The sequence below is a fragment of the Hippopotamus amphibius genome, chromosome 11 (genome assembly GCF_030028045.1).
Source record: "Hippopotamus amphibius kiboko isolate mHipAmp2 chromosome 11, mHipAmp2.hap2, whole genome shotgun sequence".
Lineage (NCBI taxonomy): Eukaryota > Metazoa > Chordata > Mammalia > Artiodactyla > Hippopotamidae > Hippopotamus > Hippopotamus amphibius.
The window spans coordinates 11514460-11537115 of NC_080196.1; the positions used below are offsets into that span (position 1 = coordinate 11514460).

Below are 22656 nucleotides of genomic sequence, written 5' to 3' on the forward strand. Positions count from 1 at the left end.
ATGAGGTTTGCACAGTAATTCTTTCTCTGTCTGACTTAGCATGATGCCTTCAGCAATCATCCGCGTTGTCATAAATGGCAGGATTTCCTTCTTTTGTGGTTGAATAATATTCCATTATATATTCATACCACGTTTTCTTTATCCATTCATCCCTCCAGACTCTTAGTCTGTTTCCGTGTCTTGGCTGTTATTGTAAATAATGCTGCAGTGAACATGGGGTTGCAGGTATCTCTTCAAGATAGTGACTTCATTTCCTTGGGATGAATACCCAGAAGTGGGGTTGCCAGATCATGTGGTAGTTCTGTTTTTAATTTTTTGAGGCGCCTCCATACTGTTTTCCAAAGTTAGTTGCACCAATTTACACTGCCACCAACAGTGTGTAAGGGATTTCTTTTCTCCACATCCTCACCAGCACGTGTCTTTCTTATGTTTTTCCTTGTATAATGTTTGTATTCTATGTTGTCACATTCACTTAAAATGAGTTCAGTTTTTGGAAGAATGAGAGTCTGGTGGGCTGTCCTTCCCTGAGATAGAGTTTGAGTCCTCACCTGGTGCTTGTGTTTCCTTCTGTTAAGTCCCGCAAAGGTCTGGCTTTGGGCTTTGAGACTGTGGGGGCTCTAAACGGACCCCACCCGGCCCTCAGGCCCACTGGAGCCCAGCTGTTCGCCTCGCCCCGCTTCCCAACTGGCTGGTTTTATTGTTTCATTGTGGAGCTAATCAGCCCCTAAGCCCAGGGGTGTGGGGTTGTCTTTGTAGTTGTTTGCTTGGAGAAGCAGAGGTCTGGAAGGAATAAACTGTACCTTTCTTCCTGGAAAATTCTCTTCTGGTGAATGATGGGTTCCCAAGCCTGTTTCTGTCCCGAGGGAAGTTGTTTTTGGGGCCGAGTCCGCGGGGTGGCCCAGGTCCTGTTTTGTATGGTCCTGTTGCGGGTCCATTAGGCTGCATGCAATTCATGGAACCCAGGCTTCATGGTCGGACCCAGAAGGCGTATGTTTGCCGGTTTCCTGAGGTCCCTTTCTGTGCAGCTCAGTCACACCACAGAATCTTGGCCTCAGTGTCCCTTTTGGGTGCCCTCTTGCTTGTGCTCATGCTTGGGGGTCTTCCCCTGGCGTAGTTAGTGGTTCCTGAGCCTGCCCGTTGCCTCTCCTTTGTTGAAGGGCGAGCAGGATGAGGAGAGGATGGATTTGGATTTTTTCTCATTCAGTCATTGCTTTACTCTTCTGTGAAGTATCTACAGTTTTCATAGCAAATTGATCAGAGCTAACTGAGTAGTGTTTTCGTTATATGAGACCTGGCTCAAGTTTGTTGGTGTCTTTATAGTCCTAGAGCTGAGAGACTGTGGAAATCTAGAACAGGGAGGTTTAACTTACCTGGTGGCACCAACAGCTCCAACGATGCACCCTGTTTCTACCTGTAGTATTAATTCATAGAATATTTTCTGCTTTCAGAATCATGTAACATAAAGAAAGCAGTAATTTGCGAGGGGAACCCCTGTGATGTTAAGATTGCTGTACTCTGCATCTCAGATGAAATATCCATTTCAGAAAGCACTGGGTAAAACCTGGGGTACCTGGAGTTGTGTGAAATAGGAGAGCAGACAAAGGTAAACCTGAGGAAGAGTGGAGCTGAAGGCCAGTGGGTTCGCAGGGTCAACTTCTGCGGGTCTTTTCTGGACATGAGGTTGTTGTCACTGAGGATATTTTGGAAGGAGTCGGGGAGGCAGGAAACTTTTAAGTGTCCAGCTGGAAATGTTCTCCTACAGGCTCATTTACAAATTGCTGGAGATGGGGCCTCCGACCCTTCCCAAGGCTAATGGATGGCTGGGAGCGTGGTGCTTGGCATTGTATTGACACAGTGGAAGACGGATGCCTCTTTGATCAAAAGGAGACCATTAGGGTATGTTTAGGCTGCTGGAATTGAAGAGACTCCTTCTAAAGAGAGTAGTTCCGCGCCTCCGGGCCCCCATGGCCTGCCACCGGCATCTTTATGAGCAGGATTCAGATTTGTGCAGCTTGCAGCCCTGGTAGTTTGCTTCAGGCCAGCTGTGAGGAAGCTTGCACTTAAGTAGCTTCTGTTTCTTTGAGTTAATCAGTGGGTTGCAGACCGAGGAAGGATGTCGTTTGTTTCCATGATGCCTCAGCACGTCATGGGTTCTGACCATTTGGGAAGATGTGGCAGGTTTTCTGTCTCCCACCCCCTCCTTCACGTGGTCCCTACCTGCACCCTCCCTTAAATTGTGCCTTGGGGTTCTCCTTTCTCTCCAGAGGTGGCTTGCCTGGTGGTGGCGGTGCCGCATAGCGTAAAGAACCGTGGGGGAGGTTCCCTTGACCGAGTGTTTTCACCACTCAGATGAAGGACCTTATTATTCTGCTGTGGGCTGGCAGTGGAATGGGAGAGAATGGGGCCACGGGAAAACGACACGTCTGCTGATGGGAAGCATCACAAAAATCGACTGTTGCTGGTGTGGGAGGACCCATGGAAGCTAGGTGTGAATTTGGGGGTTAAAAAAATAAGATTTTAGAGGTTAGTCACTTTTTAAAATAAAGAAATAAACATAAATGTTGTTGACAGTTCCTTTTATTATTGGAGGTTTCTATCGTTGGTTGAATTATCTTTACCTGCTTCTCCTCCCCCCCACCCCCCACCCCCAATTTATTAGGATCGTGTAGAACTTTGGGATTCTCTCCCATTTCTTTCCCTCTTTTTTCTACTTTTTGTTCTCTGTCCTTCTCTTTTGTACCACCATACAGAGAAAATGAGTGGGGCCAGGCGATGCTGAGGCTTTATGACGGCACTTAGGACAGAAGGTGGACGTGTGGCCTTCTTTGGAGGGTATGAGCTGCGCTGAAGGAAACTGACTTACGGCTTCATTGTTTCCTGTTTATAGACAGGAAAATGGGCTTGAGCAGGAAGGATTAATGAAGGCTTAATTGAATAGGAAGTCTTTCAGCCCTTTGGAGTTACTGAAGTGATGCATACAGCTTGGGTGTTTATCTTGCGTCCTGTATTTTCCTCTGGTTATTTCCTGGAACTCGGTGAGGATCAGAACTTGTCAGGGCATTTGAATGTTCCAGATGGAAAGGGGATAACTAGTCATCAACAGCCCTGGTGAAGGGGAGGGCTTGTTTGGATTTCTGTGTACCCCTATCTCACTTCTTGGGGTTTCTGCCTTGCTCAAGTCCTTTGAAAGTCCTCTGAGCTGCTTTTATAACATCTCAGCAAATTCAAGTATAGTCTCTCAGGAAAGGAGCAGTACGTCACTCATCTTGTTAATAACAGCAGGGTTTTGTTGTTTACATGGGTGTAAGATGGCATGGTTGATGACTGGGCCCCTGTGAGTCAGAGACTGACTCCCCCCGTTGGAGAAATTCTCCCTTTGTGATGTTAGTGAGGTCTAGTCAGAAGACACTGTCACTAGACCCCTGTGAGGGTTCATTTGAACCACACACAGTTATGGTGGGCGTGTGTCCTGCATATGTGTGGTGAGTCTCTGCTTGTCGACTGCTGTTGCCCACAGACGTGACCCCTTTCCACTTAGTGCTCCCTTGACTTCAGGTACAGGGCCTGTGGGTTCATATCCTGCAGGCAGTCTCAGACTCCCATGTGGCTGACAAGGAAGAAAGAGGGATCTTAGGTCCCGGAATGGGTCTTAAGAGTGTAAATGAGAGACTGGCTGAGTTGGAAGGTATAAGTTGGCCTCCATTCCCCGGCCTGTCTGGTTTAAGAGGCGACTTGGTTTGGTTTGATGCAGCGATGCAGTTTGCAAAGATATTTCTGCTTCCTGGCCTGACATATGGTTACCCTGTGCAACCCTGAACGCTAGTAGAAGTTCAGCGTTGCTTGAGGGTATTCTAGAAAGGTATGTTAGAAAGGAAGGTGAGTTCTATGCCATGACTCCCTTTTTTTGCCTTCTGTGAATTGATAGTTTGCTAGGGTTTTATGTAAGTTTCTGTGCCACTGTTGTGACTGCTGGGTCCGTCATGGCAGCCTGCAGTGACGCAGAGCCTGGGCTGAGTTGCTGAGTCTGGGATGCTGGGAGCTCCTGTTTTTCATGGGGAGAACGTGCTGTAAACTCCAGGATCACAAAGCACAAACAGCACCAAAAAAAAAAAAAAAAAAAAAAAAAAAAAAAGACAATCTCTTGTATATTCAGTAGTGGTTGGCAGCTTCTTTAATCATGGCCATGTTTCCTTATCTTTAGTGGTTGTCATAAAATCCTAGACCTCTTTTATAAACACTCAGGAAGAGACAGTGTATAGTGAGTGCATCCCTTTGTCATAGAACAGACTTCCTTCAGTGTTTTGTTTGGTGACAGCTTAAGTAATACCTATACTTTGAACATTACATGTGATTGTTTGGCATACTAAATATATTTCTCTCAGAGCCCCAAAATGAATACTCTGGGCTTCTGAGTGAAGGAAGCATTTTAGAACCATGGTGCATTACTTTAGCTTGGCCTTTTCTTACTTTTCTGGGTGGTAAAAACCACTTTTAGGGGAGGGGGTGTATTTCAGAAAACAGTCCAGTGGATTTTAGCCCCAGGTATATTTTCAGGGTATGAGTTGTTGGATTGTGAGTCACTGTATGTGTTTTCTACATACAAGCAAGGAACTTGAGTTGTAATTGAGTTGTTGGGTGAAAGGGTATTGCTAACATTGTTCATCTCTTACTTTCTGTAAACAGTGGCTGGTTTCTTAGCTGGTGTCAGGTTTTAGTGCAGGTACTAAAAATTGGTTAATGCCAGGCTTGTCATAAATCTGCGGAAGTCAGAATTCCCTTTTCAGGGGTGATCCCAGAGCTGGTGTCTGAAGACTCTCTGCTGCCATCTATTGGTGCTTGTTGGCTACTTCATGGGATTTCCAGTGGGCGGGGAAATTGTCCAGAATCCCTTTTCTATTTGCCATCCGTTAAATAAAGCAGCAGATCCCTGTTAGCAGAGGCAGAGGTTGTGAGAAGCTGAAGGACGACTACTCCGTGTCTTTCAGAGACTAGTTATGCTCTGAGCACTGCCTTAGTGCTTTGGTCCATCACATGCTGATGGAGTTTCAAATCTCACCCCCAGTGCAACTCCATAGAGAATATTTCTGGTGGAAAGTTTCCACAGGATCGACTTTTTTGGGATTCCACTGGATTCTGTTGTTTAATGAATGAACTGTGTAACATTGCAGGATGAATTTCTGTGTGTATTTTTCTTTCCTCCTTCAAAGAACGAAGTAAAACATGATTCCTGTCTCACAGAGTCATTCAGTATCCCTTCCCAGCCAGCATCTCTGCCAGGATTCGAGGAGTTTTCTGGCAGTTTGCAGCTGGGTATTGAGTAACCTAAAATTGAGAAACTGCTGGGGTTTTTGTTGAAATAGTATTTTTAAAAATAAAATTGGCAGGCCCACCTCAAGAGAGACTGGAAAGGCAGATCAGCATTTGAACTGGCTCTTTGAGGGTTTTAGTACCGAATGTACTGTAGATAATTTGTTCACACCTTGTAACGACAATAGTGTATTAGGAGTTTCTCTGGGAGATCCATGCTGGGTTAGGACTTACCTTCCACATGTTGGTCTTCTGACTCGAGTTATCCTTTTGTTACTTTTGCTGTGAGGTACGGTTTTTGCTCAAGACTGCGCTGAACCCAACAGTCTTTGTGGAGAAGAGCATGTGCATCTCTTAGATCCTGGGTTTGGAGCTGGATCCCTGAGAAGGAAAGGGTTATGCTGCCTGGGGGTGGCGAAACTGGGGCCTTTCCATGGGTGGTAAACGCTAACACATGTGACATTTGTGACTGACAGAACAAAAGGGCTTTGTTGCCGCTTTAATTGTTGATTAATGATGATCCCTCTCAAATTTGACATGGTTGCTTTCTAGAACACAAAAGAAGTCAATGTCAAATATTTTCTTGATCATGACAGAGTCAGGATTTCCAGGCAGCCTTGGTTTTTTGACATTTCAGGATGCTGCACCAGACTTTAACCTCTGCCCCCCGCAAAAAAAAAAAAAAACCCAAAAAACCCCCACACCTAATTGTATCATTTTATTAATGGGATCAAAAGCAGTTCTGCATATTACATTTCATACCGTTTTTGTGGGCTCCCACCAGCAGCCTCAGATTTGTGTGCCCAGGTAAAATGTTTTACCTGGAAAGACACTGCATGTATCTTGTAGATATTCAGTGCTTTTGATACTCTTTTCTCTCCCCTGACCCTTTCCCCCTGAAGTAAAGAAAATGAAGGCTTACCTTTCCCTCTGATGCCTGCTTTCTGAGGGAGTGCAGTATTTGTGAGCAGTTGGATACCTTCTGAGGTGGTGGTGGTGTTTGGGTTTGCAGTACTTGCCTTTTCTTTGGTGTAGCCTTTTGCTGGGTAGAGTTGATAAATATATTTATAAGTAGTTAGATTAGCCTTCCTGAGGGCATCTCAGGGTTCTGAAGGAAGTTCATGTGTTTTCCTAAATGAGCGATTTACTCCTAGGTGGAGAGATTAGGTCTTAAGGAGGCAGAGTATAGATAGTATTATTATTAGTGGTTTAAGGGAATTATGGAACGATTTTTGGCATTGTGCCATCTTTTTTAAAAAAAGTCTATATTTAAAATTTTTTTCCACCTCTGCCTTCCGAAGTGCAAGGCAGTATGCGTATCTCCGGATACGAAAGTTATCATGTTTGCTGTTTTGCTTGACAACCTGTAGTTAGGAAGTCTGCGCTAGCAGTCTTTAGCAGCACAGGCATTTTTGGAGATTGTAGGTTTCCGTTTCTCACTTGGTGTAGGCAAAAGACCAGTACTTGTCACTAGAATCATAGATGCAAGAAGCATTATTACAGGAATTGCTGTATTCAGGTTTTATAGATGAGGTCAGAGAGGGTTGAAGCTGGAAGGACCCTTAGCTGATTCCTTTTCATAGGGGTCCCCATCCACCCACTATTTGTGCTTCCACCAGCCAGGAAGTAGAGGCCCGGCTTGCCCAAGATCACAAGTTAGTTGAACTAAAGCAGCCCTGGTTTTGTGATACTGCGGTTCTTTTCCTTGTACCACTCTGACCAAGCAGAACTTTACAAGGTTTCATCTCCAGGGGATTCAACCAAAAAAAGTTCCTTTAGCTATATCAGGTAAATAGCAAACTTTTACTCTAAATAGCTGCCTGTGTAATTTAATTAAGACAAGTGCTGCAAATATTAAACATCCTGCGGTTTTTAGCATAAACAAACGATTTCATCTGTTTCTATGTAAAGCAAGAAATGAGGCCTCTGAACCACTATGGCAAGATCTCCAGAAACACCAGAAAGCAGGCATTCCAGGTAGCAGACCTCTTCTCTTGGAGCCGCAGACCTCCCTTTTCTGTCACTGGGTGAAGCCCCCACACCCCAGTGAGACAAACACTCATTGTAACTGTGGAGCAGGGTGAGATGTGAGTGCAGAAGGATGTAGCCTGTTGCCAGGGCTTCTTGTTACTGAGTTTGCTGTGAGTTGGTCTCTGCTAGCCCCTGGGTTCACTTGAGGATGTGTTTATTTTCTCTTTACTATACAGGATGTTTACAACCACCCTGTGTGGTTTGTCCGCAACTGCACTTGCATTTAAATTTGGTGGGCAGCTTGCCCTGGGTAAGGGATATCCCCTGCCCGACCCCCCCATCTCCAGCACACATACCCACCCACCCACCCACCCTTGTTTCTTTGACAGGCTGCCAGGTCTGTACTGTGTGTGTCTGGGGGTAGAATAGAGTGGGTACTTATTTTGGGGATGGAAACAGAGGATTTTTTTTTTTTTTTTTTGAATAGGCCTTTCAGTAAGTTGGCGAGGCTTCAGGGCAGCTCCCACACCGGCACAAAGAGCCCGGCTTTGCTGGCCACTCTGATTTGCGAGACGTATTGCGCCTTCTCTTTTGAATGAACACACACCCTCACCTCCCACCCAGGCACTGCTCTCTGTTTAGAATTGGGGTATAATCTAAATAATTGGATTTACCAGCTTACATTTTTAATATTGGAAAATTAAGTTAATAAGATGGTGTTTGGCACACATGGCCCTGCACGAGGACTGGCTGGGCGTTGCTTTAAACCCCCTCGTCTCTCTTGCTCCCACCTTGTCCAGCTGAATTGCGCACATACCCCGCGTCCTCCTTGGGTTTGTAAACTATCAGAAATCCTGGCCAGAAATGGAATTTAATTAACCTAGAAATTGCTGTTGTGCCATATTTAAGGCTGCCCTAGAGATTGAGCGCACAGATAGCAATAAGCTGGTTAACTCTATCCTGTAGATAACCCCAGAGGAGACCTGGAGACACAGTGCCACCCCGTCGCGAGGCCGCTCATGGCAGGTTGCCCGGGAAGCTTCTAAATGCAGGATTTGGGGAGGGCAGAAAGGGGCACTGGAAGAGCGTTATAGAGCAAAACAATATTTGGCACAGGACTTTGTCAGCTACTAGTGGGTTTTCTTTATAAGCTTTGTCTTATCATGTATTTGTTAACTTTGAGATAAAATGCTACTGTTTATTTTGGTTTGCTTCTTTATTCCCACAAAGGTGCTGCACTCTTTTTTCTTTTTAACCTAAATATGAAACGTGCTTGAATATTTATTTGGGTAACATTTTAAGTGGTCGAAGCAAAACATTCCTTTGGCTATTGGCCCTGATGCCAACGAGCCCCACATCAGAGAAGGCGTCTTCTGTGTGTCTTGGGGCATGGGAGAGAGAAGAGGAAGGAGATGGACCCTCTCCCCCCAGCTCGTGCAGCTCATCAGGAAGCAAAGAGTCTCTCATGTGTGGTGATCCTGTGTGCAGGGGCATGTGGCAGGACCCTCCACCTGGGCCAGCAGCTTGTGGCCCAAGGGCAGTTGTGCTGTGTGTGGACATGTGGGGCGACGCAGCGTACCTTGGGGTGTGGTGTGGTACTTATAATGCGGCATGGTTGAGAGCCAGAACCTGACCTGAATTGGCTTTTGTTTGACGATGCTCCTGATGGGCGAGCGGCTCAGTAAACTCTTCATAGGGGGTGACTGTGGTGGTAGGAGAAATTGTGACCGCGTGGGCAGATTCTTAGTGGATTCTTCTGAAACTGATTCTTAGCAAAACTGAATTCCAGTCGACCTTTGGGTAGCCATGTCCTGGGATGGCCAGTAACTTCACTGGGGGCAAACCCCAGGCCTCTCCTGAAGCTCTTGGGTCTGTTTCAGATCCATCCACCTATCTCCCTGCCACCTCTGGATTGCCATGCAGTCTGCCCTTCTTCTCAAAAAACGTGTAATTTCCCAGGCATGAGCGATGACGTGTATTGTTCATAAATGGGGCAGCAGCGTCGTGTTCCTGCCCTTCCCTCTCAGCATCCACGGAGGGCTTACCCTCAACGCATGGCAGCCCCTACACGCAGAAATAGGCTGTGAAGAGGTGACTGCAGGGCAGCCCACTCCGGAGACTGAGAAGGGGCAGAGGAATGGAAATGGGATTGAGCGGTAGGTCGTGGGGGATGTGCTCTTTGAGGATGGCGCAGTACCTCTGAGGAGGTAACTTTTGAACAGAGACATGGAAAAGGTGACTCCGTAAAAAGCAGCAGACTGGAATGTTCCCCTCACTGGATTATGGGAAGAAGCCAGCCATGGTGAGATAAAGGGGGAGAGCATTCCAGCTGGAGGGAGCAGTCTGGAGTAGGCAGGGTCCCCTGGGAGCCTTTGCCTCTATCCTAAGAGCATTTATTTCTACATAGAGTGACACTCAAAAAGCGACTTTCATTTCAACATTTTCCCCCTCCCTTTGGGGGCACTTTTGCTCAAATGGGGTTCACACCAGCAGGGCTAAGCTTTGTCATGACTGGGTTGCCATGGGGCTCCTGTACTCAGGAGCTTCTAGAGAAGGAACACCCAGATGGCCTAACCCACAACCAAGGGTTCAGATAGTAAGCTCTCTAGTCCCTGAGCTTGCTGTCTGAACTTTCTAGTCCTTTAAGTCACATGCACACAGTTTTACCACGGAAGGTGAGGAACAGCACTTGATCTGGAACCACTTCTATTCCCTCATCCTCACCTACCCCTCAACCCTAGATTTTAACACACTGTAAATAAGAGATTACCTTCACCTTTCTTTCTCAGTTGGTTTAAGTTTCTTTGGCTTGCGGGAGAGTTCAGTTTAGTTGGTTTCATTGACCTTCCTGGCCCGGAGGAGTCTTCTGTAAGGGAAGATCCTTCCTTGGTCAGTTAATAAAGTATCAACACAGAAGTGAGTCTTGCTCCACTTGACACTCCTGTGGTTTGTGGGGGGGACAGACACCCTCTGTAATTTCTGCATTCTGGAGTTTCTGTACATTACCAACGGGCAGTAAGGGCCGCCCTGGCTAAGCTTCAGGCCAGAAGCCTTTGGAGACCCCTCAGGAACCCCATGCTCTCTCCACCCCTACCCCCTGCATGGCTCTGAACTCTCTTAGTTCAACCTAGATTTCCCTTTAAGCGCATTTTTGCCCTGGTAATGGAATGGAGGGTGTTCCTGGTGGAGAGGTGGGTGGGTCCCCCCGGTGGGCTTGCTCACTGGTGGAGTCCAACAGCTGAGTGCAGGCCCCCTGCAGCGCCACTGCCCTTGGGGGTGTCTGAGCATGCCTGTCTTCTCCTGCGCACCAGCTTCCTCCTTCCCCCAGCACCTCCTGGTGCAGATCATCTAGTTCTTCAGCACATCTGGACCTCCCTGCCCCCTTTCTGTACTGATCTTAAATGACACACACTTATTTCCTTGTATCAGACATTCTAGAATGAATCACCTGTCCCACAAACATACGTGAACGGCTGAGAGTGCTTCCTCCATGGATTTGGCTTCCAAGTTGTGTCATTCAAACTCTTTTGTTGTGTGGGGCCAAGAAAGCAAAGTCACACCTTTATCAGCCCCTGGGACTCTGCACATGAAAAGCCAAACCACAGACCTGCCCTTTCTGCAAAGTATGGATTCTTCTGGACTCTTTAAACAAGATATTGGTTTGTCTTGTTCTTTAGTTCCTGCTTTTATCTGGGTCTCACAAATACTTAATCGCTTGGGAGCTTGGCTTATTCCTCTGAGGGGTAATTTATTTTACAGCTGCTTTTTAATCTGTTATGCCCTTATTTTTCATATCCTCCCTGAGAAAGTCATCAGGCAGAAAGTGCTTTTATTTGAACAACGGTCGGAGCATTTATTTTTGAGGTTATGAAATTGTAGAATGTTTTGCCATGTCCCGCTCTGTCATCTGTGTTTGCGTGTTTGTTTTTCATTCAGGCTGCGCCGGCTTCTCATAATGTGTGGCATTTGTCGTTGCTGACTTTTGAGAAAGCAATAAACACTGAACATCCTGTTCACATGCAGGCAGTGTTTCTGTAAAGTCCCTTTAATGCTCAGAGTGTGAGTTGTGTCCATTTAAATGAAGATGTACAAGTCATGCAATTGCCAATTAAAACCCCTTTTCAGTAGGAAAACATGACGGGGGTTTTCTTGTAACAGGAAGGGAAGGTTGGAGGAGCGGAGGAGCTTTGCTGGAAGAGGAGGGTAGGTGTCTGGGGCTCAGTCCACCCTGGGGGTGGCCGGGCATGGTAAGGGTGTGGCTTGTTGGACTGCTGTCTACCTTTCTGTCCTCTCTCTGAAGCGCTGCTGCTCAAGGTGTGGGCTGCTCACTGTGGCAGCCACCTGAGTGCAGAGATGGAGAGTGAGTGCATTAAAGCAGTTGAACAGGGTGATTTTATGCCTGTTGAATCTAATAATAAATTTGAGCTTGAAGTTTATGTCTTTCATTTTGCCCCTACAATAATTATAAAAATATCCATTTGTAAAAGACAGAAGATCTAAAGGGGATGGGAGAAGCACATGCAGAATGGATCCTCATCTCAGATAGTTTGAGAAGCACCACTCTTAAGTCTCTTCATCAGTCACACACACACACCCCACCCCTGTCTGATTCTCCTTGAAGGTCAGTCCTCTGGGCTCGGTGGCTTTCCCAGCACACACTTCTGTTCACCTGTCTTCTAGACAGTCAGTTGGTGGCAAGAAAAGCTCTTTGTTCCCCATAACACAGGCATGGGAGCATTGTTTTATTCCCTTACCATTTACAACATTTGGAATTTCTGTTAAAGGCATTTAGCTTGCCACCGATATCTTGTTATGTGGCTGTTTCCCATTGGTTATTCCTGGGTGCTGAAGTGCTTTTGATTAATTGTGATGTTTGTAGATTTTAAGGGCTGAGGATGGTTGTCCAGTTAGTAAGGAGCAGTCGTGCTCTCTCCCCTTTGATCAAATGTCGGTTCCTTTTGGGAATATGACCTCTTCTGGAGTGGTTTTGGTGGGTTGTAAGGGAGGCAAGAGTTGAGTCTGGGCAGGACACGGGAGGTTAAAACTTAAGGCAGCTAATTTTTACAAAGTAGAAAACCAGTGTGTGTGTGGTTATTTTGTTAAGTACTAGAATGTGAACTAAAATGTGAGGTTATTTTGAGCATCAGCAGTTGAAGATACTATGGTTACTGTTTTATATAATCCCAGCAATAGTTAAGGGAAGACTCGTTTGTGCTGTAGAATTATGAATGTATATAGTACTCTGAGCAGCCTGGAGCTGGGGTGGCTTTGTTAGTCCCACACAGTGATTGATTCCAGTTCGGGGTTTGGAGCAGATCTATTTAAAGCCCCATGCCACAGAGCTGCTCTTTGGTTCTTGTTGTTTTTTCCCTGCTCTCAAATACTATTTCTTGAGCGTCTTTATGAGCGGGGCCAGAGAGATGGTTTAAAGCAGGACACATAGAGGTTCACACCCTCAGAGGTGCTTACCTTCCATTACGTGTTGAGATCTTGACAATTCAAGGAAGAGCTAATAGGAGGCAATTTATGATAAAGGTCAAGTCCGTTATAGAGAGGGTAAAAGTACTCAAGTAGAGAAAGGAAAAATTAACCATTGGCCACAGCATTAGGAAAGAAGTAAAGAAACCTTTCCAGGATTTATTAGGATTCAAATTAATAGAATGTCTGACATATAAAATTGTGTAAATGAATGATGTCTGGTAAGGAGATCAAAGTTGTGATTTGTAGGCACTAAGTGGGTGGGTTAGGGGGTTGATATCTATGTAGGATGATACTAGGGAAGAGGCCTGAAAGGTAGGTTAAGGCCATTTTTTTGAATCTCTAACTAAGGACTTCAGAGGGCAGCCCATAATTTGGCTGTGAAGGAGCAGTTTTGAATAAACTAGAGAAGTAGATTTTTTTCCCCTTCCATTACAAGCTTTAATTACTGTAGTGAGTTTCTGTGGCTGAATTAGAGTCAGAAGAGCTTAGAGGTGGGGAGACTATTTCCTCTGGGGTATAAGCCCAGGTCAGTGACAGGCCAAGGTGGACGGGGTGTCCTTACACAATATGAAGGCAGTTGTGCATGTGTTTATGACAGTATCATGTTAAAGCACATCATGCTAATAAATGTGGTAGGTGATTTATGAAAAGAACAAAAACTGTTAATCCCATGTCATCTAATACCATGTGCCGTTTTGGACATACCCAGGCACACATGTGGTTTGTGCACAGGTGTGCGCTTGTATGCACACGTACACACATGCTCATGGTGCATATTTTATATCAGTATAGAAAACATAGCCCTTTAAGCAAATTTATTGTCCTTTAAAGCAGACTTGTGGTTTATGAGAGTGTGAGAGATATATAGAACCTTAATTAGAAACAAAGAATTTGCTCTTTTCTTCTGTGTCATGATTTTATTGCTGCACATAGATCTATAGCCTCCTGTGTCTGCTTAATTTATTTTTAATTTTCTTTTACAGGCCCAGGCTGCAAGCACAAAGGAAGTTTGCTCAATCCCAGCCGAATAGTCCCAGCACAACTCCAGTAAAGATAGTGGAGCCATTGCTACCCCCTCCAGCTACTCAAATTTCTGACCTCTCTAAAAGGAAGCCTAAGACAGAAGATTTTCTTACCTTTCTCTGCCTTCGAGGTAAGACTGTGTTGCCAGTTTGGAGGGAGCAGCCTGGTTGAAAGCAAAAAGGACAAGGCCGTCCCGAAGTGTTGATGGTGGCTTTGGTCTCTGCTCTACATATCTTAGAATTCCCAGCCTGGTTTGGGGGAAGGCGAGTGTAAAGTGAGGAGTCCACCAAGAGGGTATTTGAGTGCTCTTTCTCCTTCTCTTTCCCTCTGACTCTTGAATTGCCCTTCTTGGCTTCTCAGCACAGTGTCAGAGTTTGTAGTTTTACATTTTTGTAATCAAGTTCTCCCTGGCATCCTTTTAGGACCTCCACCACCCTACCATCACACACATGCTTTGCTACCTTGGCTTTTTGTTTTGTAATTTTTTTTGGTGGAGTAGTTGTGAATGGGTGTGAAGTCCCCTTTCCTTGTGTTTCCTGAGGTCTGGGAATAAGCCACGCTGATGGAGGGTCCACTCCCTCCCCCCACCACACCACTTTTGGGGAATAACAGCATTGTGTGCCACTGCAGGACAGGTAACAGTGGACAGATTGGTCTTATACACGTGACCAGGACCAGTGAACACAGTGCACTGCGAGGATACGGTTTTGTAATGAACGATGGGTTTGAATTTACATGGCCTCATTTTGGGGAAGTGTTTACTCTAGGAACTAAGTGAGGGAAGAACACAGAAGATGGTGAAGGAGGTCGAGGAGGCTCTCCATTTCGGGCAGGAGCCTCACAGAAGGGAGTCTTCTCATTGCCCTGTTGGGGGCACAACATTTCAGTCTGTCCTTTGATTGGTGGTGCTCACGTTAGTCACTGATTGAGGTGGGGCTGTCAGGTTTCTCCACTGTAAGCGGACCCTTGGCAATCTTGCGAATTTATACGTATTTCATTGGGAGACTCTGCATTTCATTTCTCATCAGACTCGATTTACTCATTTTTTGTTATCTGGATGGACTCATTTCCTGTTTTGTTCAGGGGGTTGTAATCTATTATTCTTATCTGTTTTGATGTTTGTCCCAGATCCCATCAATGGAGCCCCTTCCAGCTGGCTCTCTTGCCCTCTGACATGTCCCAGTCATCCTCCCCTCCCGGCTCCCTGGCACAGCAGAATGTCATTCCCTCCCTCAGCCTTGGAATCAGCCATTTCCCCAAGGAGCCGTGTTTATTTTAAGGAACAGTTGGTCTTTAGAAACAGAATCAGGGCCTGAGGTGCGCTCATAGCTGTTGGAAGGGAATGCGTTGTGTGTGTGTGCACACATGTGCGCTCAGAGGCATGTGTGTGCACATGTACACACATGCTCATTTAGGATGTATATCTGTGTCTCCGGGTCTATTCAAATCCACGCGTGAGCGCCAATATCTCCAGTTGTAGTTTAGCACCAAAGGGTTCATTCTGGTTTTCTTTTTTTCTGTATTAAATACTGAGGAAGCTGCCTCCTGTTATCCATAAATTACCTGCTTATTTGATCCATCTTTTCCAGTGTGCCCCACCTCCCAGCTCTGGTGCCACCCCTCCCCGTGGAGCCTTTCTGATCTGGCTTAGCTGCGAGCCCGTGAGTGGGCTGCCCCTTGTGTGAGCACCCCTTCCCCCTCCTTTGGTTCTCGCACCCCATACGGGCTACCATGGTAGTTGCTCATCCCATCCCCTTGCCACCCCCCACCCCTCTCGCACTAGTTTGCTTTAGCACTAAATTGTTAGGGAAGGGAAAATGAAGGGTGAGGTTTTTGTTTGAGGTTACAGGCCACTGATAGTCCCTGGAGACTCAAGACAGAAAGGAGGAGAATAACTGTATTTCAGTGTGGACCACTTGGCCCTCACAGAATTGAGCATCTCCCTTGGGTTTGACCTAGCTCCTTGCCGAAAGAGTCTGCTAATCCTAGGTGTTGAGGGTGGAGATGGAAAGGAAGGTATGAAAACCCTCCAGGAAAGAATCGGGTACAGGATTGGCTGTGAAGGGTGAAAGGAAGAGGAAAGGCGAGAGTGACCAACAGGCTGGTAGGGTGTGGGGTGGTGCCGTCAGTAATGGAGGATGAGTGGGACCAGGTGCTCAGAAGCAGGAATTTGAGCCAAAGGGATCTTTGAAGGGTCAACAGTATCAGCAGCAGCAAGATGGTTGAGGTAAATAATTAAAGCTCTGTGTTGGTAGGACTCTTCTTTTGTGTCTTTTTTTTTTTTTTTTTAATTTATTGGCTGTGTGGGGGCTTTCTTTAGTTGTGGCGAACAGGGGCTACTCTTCGTTGCAATGCGCGAGCTTCTCAGTGAGGTGGCTTCTCTTGTTGCGGAGCACGGGTGGGCTTCAGTAGTTGTGGCACGTGGGCTCAATAGTTGTGGCTCATGGGCGCTACAGCACAGGTTTAATTTCCTCTGGACCAGGGCTCAAACTCGTGTCCCCTGCCTTGGCAAGCAGATTCTTAACCACTGCACCACCAGGGAAGTCCCGTCCGGCAAAAGTTACCTTGGAGCCGTGCCTTAACTCTTTACTTTTGTTAGGAAGGTTCACTGATCTTGTTCTGTTAGGATGTCAGAACATTGCTCTGCCAGTTATGTTATGTAGTTACAGAAGTTTTTACCTAGGGAGTGGGTGTGACTTATTTTTAGACAGGAATTTGTGTCTGTGCCATGTGCACCTATAAACGCATAATGTTTTAAAATCATATTTTCTGTGGTTTTGGGCGATTTGGGGAGGACCTAAATAAGCATGCCTTGGAGAGACCTGCTGGTTACTGGAGTAAATGGCATCTCGGGAAAACATTGCCAGGTACCCAACTTTGACATTTCCAGACTCTAAACACAAGAAAATCATGTCTTTTCATAGGCACAGTTTGCTTCTTTCACTTGTCAGATGGAACAAAGTTTTCAATAAGTTGAAACCCTAAGATGTTTAAAATAATTTTGGAAAAATGCTCTGAGGGTTTGAAAATTATTCCTACATTGATGAGCCAGGAAATAAAATAGGTTTTGTTGTTTGTTTTAGCTGATATGCAATAAGGTTTTGACACAGTATTACAGTCTCTTATTCTTCCTCTTGTCCTTTTTAGATTTAAGGGATTTTATTTTAAAAGCCCTGGCTTTGTGAGGTCAGGTGTGTTTACCTAATCTGGCTTTTCTAAAAGCCTCAAATGATAGATGAGTTGCTAAATACTTCATGATCCTGGACATGTGATGGATTTGGGGGCTTTGCATGGTATATTTTAATATGTAGTTGCTTGAGCTAATTATTTTGAAGTGTATAAGGGTTAAATAGACAGTGCCTGTTGTGGTGATACTTTAATACTTTTTCTTCAGCTTCAAATGAGGAAAAATCAGGTGTTAAAGTTTTTTTAGTCATAAAAGTATTTCATGTTCCTCTAGGGAAGATCAGCAGAAAAGATGGACGAATAGCGGCCCCACCCCCGCCAAATCAAAATACCCCTCCCTCCAGTCTCCCAGAGACAACCACTGTTTCCCACCTCCTTGGTGAAAATATTACTAAGGCTTCTATGTGCATATACAAGTCACACACCCCAAAGGGAATTTGTGTTATGTTTTTATTCTTGCAGTCTGGTTTTCCTGTTTCACAGTATCACATAAAAACCTGTTCTACCTTGTGGATGTCTTATCATTTATCTAATTCTTGATTTACATTTAGATGTATTTCTAACTTTGAGATATCAACTGCTGGTAACACTTATCCTCACTCTAGTCTTGGCCTCATCTGGAACCTTTACAGGCAAAGTTGAGAGTTGGGAATTCAATTTACATGCTTTGTTAACTTGGATTCTAATCCTGCTGCTGCTTTTTTGGCTGTTTGGGTTCCAAACCAAACAGAGCTTGTCTGAGACAAGGCGTCATGCTCAGCCTCAAGAGCCCAGCCACTCCATTACCCTTGGGTGACAGGAGGTGCTGTGCGGGTCAAGGAGGCAATCTTGATAAGCTCAGTATTGATAGGAAGGAAAACCTAGCTGCAGAAATCATTGAAGGAATCAAAGACCTGGAAATGATGTTTGTTGCCAAGGATTACAGATCATCCTTTTCTCTGGGCCTCAGGTTTTGCTCATAGTAGTCTCAGCACTGATTTGGAATATGGAAGAGAATGAATCTGGAGACCGAGGGGAAACCAGCAAGTGGAGTTCTCTGAGCCTTGGTGTTCGTTACCCATCAGTGACACCTAGCGAGCCCAGGACCTGGCCTTCTCCCCGCAAGTCCATTAAGTACCTTCAGCGAAAACCTGGGGTGGGGAAAAAACTATACCGTTACTAATTCTGGGTTTAGTGTGTACATATCAACACACCAGCCAGTTGTTCAGGGATAGGAAGCTTTAGAAATTTAAAAAATCTGTCTTAAGGCAAGCAGAGACCTTTCAGCTAAGTTCGGCAAGGCTCTCTCCTTTCACATTTAATATCATGACCTGAAATCTCTAAAGGAAAGGACGAGTGGATAGTGCAGCTGGCCTGAAGTGTTTGCCTGCAATGTATTTATCTTTAAATGACTGCTTTGAAGGGGGTCCACGTGGCTCCTGCCAGAGGCATAATTAGTATCTTTTCGGGTGCACTTCCAAGGAGAAGAGGGAGGGCGTGTGCCCTGGGTGGCACACAGCGACTGGAACCATTGCTGCATTTTCTGTCACCAGTCTCGTTATTCTTAATGAGTTCTGTCATCTTCTCTTTGTTCTGACTATGGTTATTAGCAGATTAAAAATGCTTAACCCAGTAGAGTAGTGGCAGGTTAAGTGATTGTCTTATTTATATTTTTCTCTTTATGGGGTGCTGCAAATAAGGGGGATTCCCAAAGGGGATCCCCTGAAAATACACATCTACACATGGTTCCTTCTTCTGAGCGTGCGTGTCACAGTCCAGTGTCACAGTTTGGAGGAAAGAAGAGAGCTGTTTTGGAGCAGGAGTTCCGAGGAAAGACCCACACTGTCAGCCGTGGTGAAGCAGTCCTTTCTGTTTTGGAACTGCTTGCCTTTTGTTTCCCGAATCTTAGAGAATCTTCATCTTCAAGTGATCAGCCGTCATTCAGTTGTTAATTAATTCAGCAGGCCTTTATTGAACCTTTTTTATACACCAGACAGTAGAAAACAGAGATTAGCAACAGGAAAGCAGTAGCGGAATAGTAGGTGCAGTAGACCAGAGACACTGGGCAGTGCCCCGGGCACTCTTCCCAGAGGGTGGAGCTGGCTTTGTAGAAAGAGAGAGCTCTGCAGAAGCTCCTACCAAGGCCTGGTTGGTGTTGGATTTGTTGCTTAGAGGGCCCCTCGTTAAAGCAGGGGAGTTAGATGTGCCAGGTTCTGGGGGCCCTGGGCTGGATATTCACCGAGGTTCTTTAGCTGAGTAGAGACATGATGCGTCTAGATCTTTATTGAGTCAGGTGATTCTGGCGGTGTCAGAGACAGGACTGAGGCTAGAGAAAGGACTATCCCACGGATTATTGTGAGAACACAGGCAGGAGGCTGAATGATCCTTGTGGATCTTGGGCAGATGACTTAAACTGCTCTGAGCCCAAGTGTCCTCTTTTGTAAAATGGGTGTGTCGTTAGCACACGGTTGCTGTGGAGTTAAAGTCATGGGTGTGATGCAGGCCAGATGGCGCCTGTGACCATCCAGGGCACTTACTGTGTCCTGGTGAGTTTAGGCAGACGAATGGGGGAGGGGAGGAGCCTTCCATTTGGAACACGAGGAGAATGCAGGTACCAGAAGAGACAGGCCACCCATGGAACTTTCTGTAAAGATGGTTGCTGGCTTTATTGGCGAGAAACACATATTTTGATAGAATCCTGGCTTTGGGTATTGAGGACGATCCGTTCTAAGTAGGGCAAATGCAAAAGCCCGGGGTGATTTAGAGGTCACAGAATGAAAGGGGATTAACCTGCTGAAAAGCAATTAAGTAATCCTCCCGTTGCAGGGCATACTATGGCGCTGATAATGAACTTCCTTGGGCGAAGTGGGGATGCTTCATATGACATGGATGCTCTGGGGAGGAGGGCCTCTGTCACAATGGTGCACAGCTTTTTTTGAATGGATCCTTTTTAAACAAGGACATTTAAAAATTTTTATTTATTTATTTATTTATTTATTTGTTTGTTTTTAGGCTTATTGGGTCTTCGTTACTGCACGCAGGCTTTCTCTAGTTGTGGTGCGTGGGGGCTGCTCTTCATTGCGGTGCATGGGCTTCTCATTGCGATGGCTTCTCTTGTTGCAGAGCACAGGCTCTAGGCTCACGGGCTTCAGTAGTTGCAGCACATGGGCTCAGTAGTTGTAGTGCGTGGGCTTAGTCGCTCCATGGCATGTATCTTCCTGGCCCAGGGATTGAACCAGTGTGCCCTGCACTGGCAGGTGGATTCTTAACCACTGTGCCACCAGGGAAGCCCCCTGATGGATCCTTCTGAGAGGCATCGCATCTTAATCTTTGAGAGAGGTAACAGAGAAAGTGGTATTCTTGCCACCCCGAGGATTTGCATGGCCACCCTCACTTTTCCCCAGATCAAACTGGCCTCATGTTCCTCATATGCTTGGTTTTCCAATAGAGTCTGTATACTTGGCCGAGTCATGCTGAGCAAGCAATTTACTTGCCAGGATAGTTTATCAGGCTAGTTATGAAGAAATATGAAACCGTCGAGTCCTTAAGCGCCGAGGAGGGGAGGATGGATCCCCTTTAATTGCTCTGTGACCTCGATTGGTCGTTAAGACTCCAAGACATTTTGCTCAGATGATTGGCCCTGCTCCAGGCCAGCTGGCCTCTGACCAGGCTTTGCCCTCCCTGCAGAGAAAGCGGCTCCCTTCTCCCTGCCAGTGGCTGCTGGCACGGATTCAGTGTCCTTCTCACAGTCACCTCTGGCCTCCCCCTTAGCTTCTGGAGATTCCCTTAGTTTTTCTTGTCCTTTCTGAAATCCATTTAGGGAAGGTAGGTAGGGGGGAAAACTGGAAGTAAGGATAGTCTGTTTTGTTTGCCGAGTACCTTGCTGGCAGATGACAGCACTAAAGTCATCCATGTCCAGAGGCAGGGGCCCCTTCCCTGTATTTTCATCTCTGTTAGAATTTGTGGATGCTTTCATGGTGGAGAGAGCACAGACTTTGGTGTTCAGATAGCCTCTGTGTGGCCTTGATGAAGTTAGTTTCGAACTTGTTTCCACTGCTGCACTCGATGGGTAGAAGTTATGTAGGTTGAGGCCACCGGGCCTGCCGTGTGGTGTGATCTGTGCATTCATTTGCAGCAAAGAGATCCAGAGACTTCATTTCATTTGACTGGATGTGTGTTTGTTTTAAGCCACAGGTGTAGACAATCTCATGGGGAAGACAGCAGATTATTCCAGCTGTTAATTACATGATACTTTCTCCCATGGCTGTGGTCGGCTAGGTTGGCACACAGGCTGGCATGTCAGGAGGGAAAGTGGTTCTCGTTGCTGAGTCCCTAACGTCAGAGCTCTTGCAGATAGCACATGTGCCCTGCTGTGGGACATTTCCTGAACGCGGGGTCAGACAGGCATACCTGGGAGCACGTACCTGAAGAGGGAGACATTGAGGTGACAGTCATGTCATCACTTCCTCCCTGTTTGTCCTGAAAAAAGGCTCTTGTGGGCTGAAGGTTTCCAACTCTCACAAGGCATTACTCTGCCACCGATTCCCAAGTTCCGGAAATTCTATTTAGTTCATTTTGTGTTTCCATGCTATTTCTGTGGAAAACCCCCCCAACTGTCCCATTTAGGGAAGCAGATAGGAAATAAATTGCCTTTGCTCTCACCTATGGAGTAAGTGACAGCCTGCTTTTATATTTGAGTTGTTTCTGTCGCTGAAGCCATGTGTCAGCCTAATAATGGCACTGAAGTGTGGGTGTTGACAGTGCTTTTGCATATGTTACCTGGCAGCCTTTGGGGTCATCACAGTTGTTATGTCTGAAGACATGAAGCTCATTGCATAGACAAGTAAACTGAGTGTCCTGACAAGTGGGCACGTGACTGCTGAGCTGATGCTTTCTCCTGGACTTTGGGATTCCATGTAGTTTGTTTCAGTGACTGACATCCTTCTTTTGGATATGCATGTGTTAAACGGAAGAGCAGTTCCAGAATGGGCCTCATTGCTCAGGCTTCTCCTTATCCCGTAAGGAACTAGGGGTTCCTTTTGTGTTTGGCCTTTGGCTGGAGGGCTGTTCCCCAAGCCCCGCTGCATGTACCCCTGGTGGTGCCAGAAATGAGGTTTGCTGCATGTTTAAAAATTTTATTGTAATATTAATTACCTTTTCTTTAGGGCATGTGAAACTGATTTTCTACTTTTATAATAGAGAAAATCCACGTAAATCGTGAATGTGAATCACTGTAAAGAAAATAGCAGGTGGATATGGCACAAATGTTAAGGCTTACGGAAGTGGGCGGGGTTTGGGAAATCTTGGTGTAAGTTCTTCTTCCCTGGTAAATTGTAAAGGCTGACCTGAAAGAGACAGAGGTCATCATTCAGTGTGTTCTCGTCATCCCAGACTTTCAGGGCACTTGGTGTTTACATGTGGGGTGTGTGAGTGTTCAGGGTGAGTGTGGATGTCTGGCCCCTGTGGGTCGCTGGTGCCTGGACCAGTGCCGGGGACATACATAGTGGGATCAGTGGACCGAGGCAGTTGTACCCACTTTCTCCAGCGACTCTCCAGCTTTGAAGGATGGAACTCTCCTCTGACTCAGGAAATCAGTGAATAACTATCCCTCTCTCCCCTTACCCAGGCCCTACCAGCTCACTTTGAAGTTTTGTTATTTCATTTAGTATGATACTTGGGGTTGATTGCTGTCATTCTGTTTGTGTATCT

At 46.0% G+C, this 22656-nt stretch overlaps 1 protein-coding gene across 7 annotated transcripts in view; it reads left to right on the forward strand.

Annotated features, from left to right (window-relative positions):
- JARID2 (jumonji and AT-rich interaction domain containing 2) overlaps positions 1 to 22656 on the forward strand; it is a 237387-nt gene that overhangs the window by 163284 nt on the left and 51447 nt on the right. For all 7 annotated transcript variants that reach the window (XM_057700587.1, XM_057700589.1, XM_057700585.1 and 4 more), the window contains one exon: positions 13743 to 13912. In XM_057700587.1, coding sequence (XP_057556570.1) covers positions 13743 to 13912 — 170 coding nt within the window. The remainder of the gene's footprint in view (positions 1 to 13742; positions 13913 to 22656) is intronic.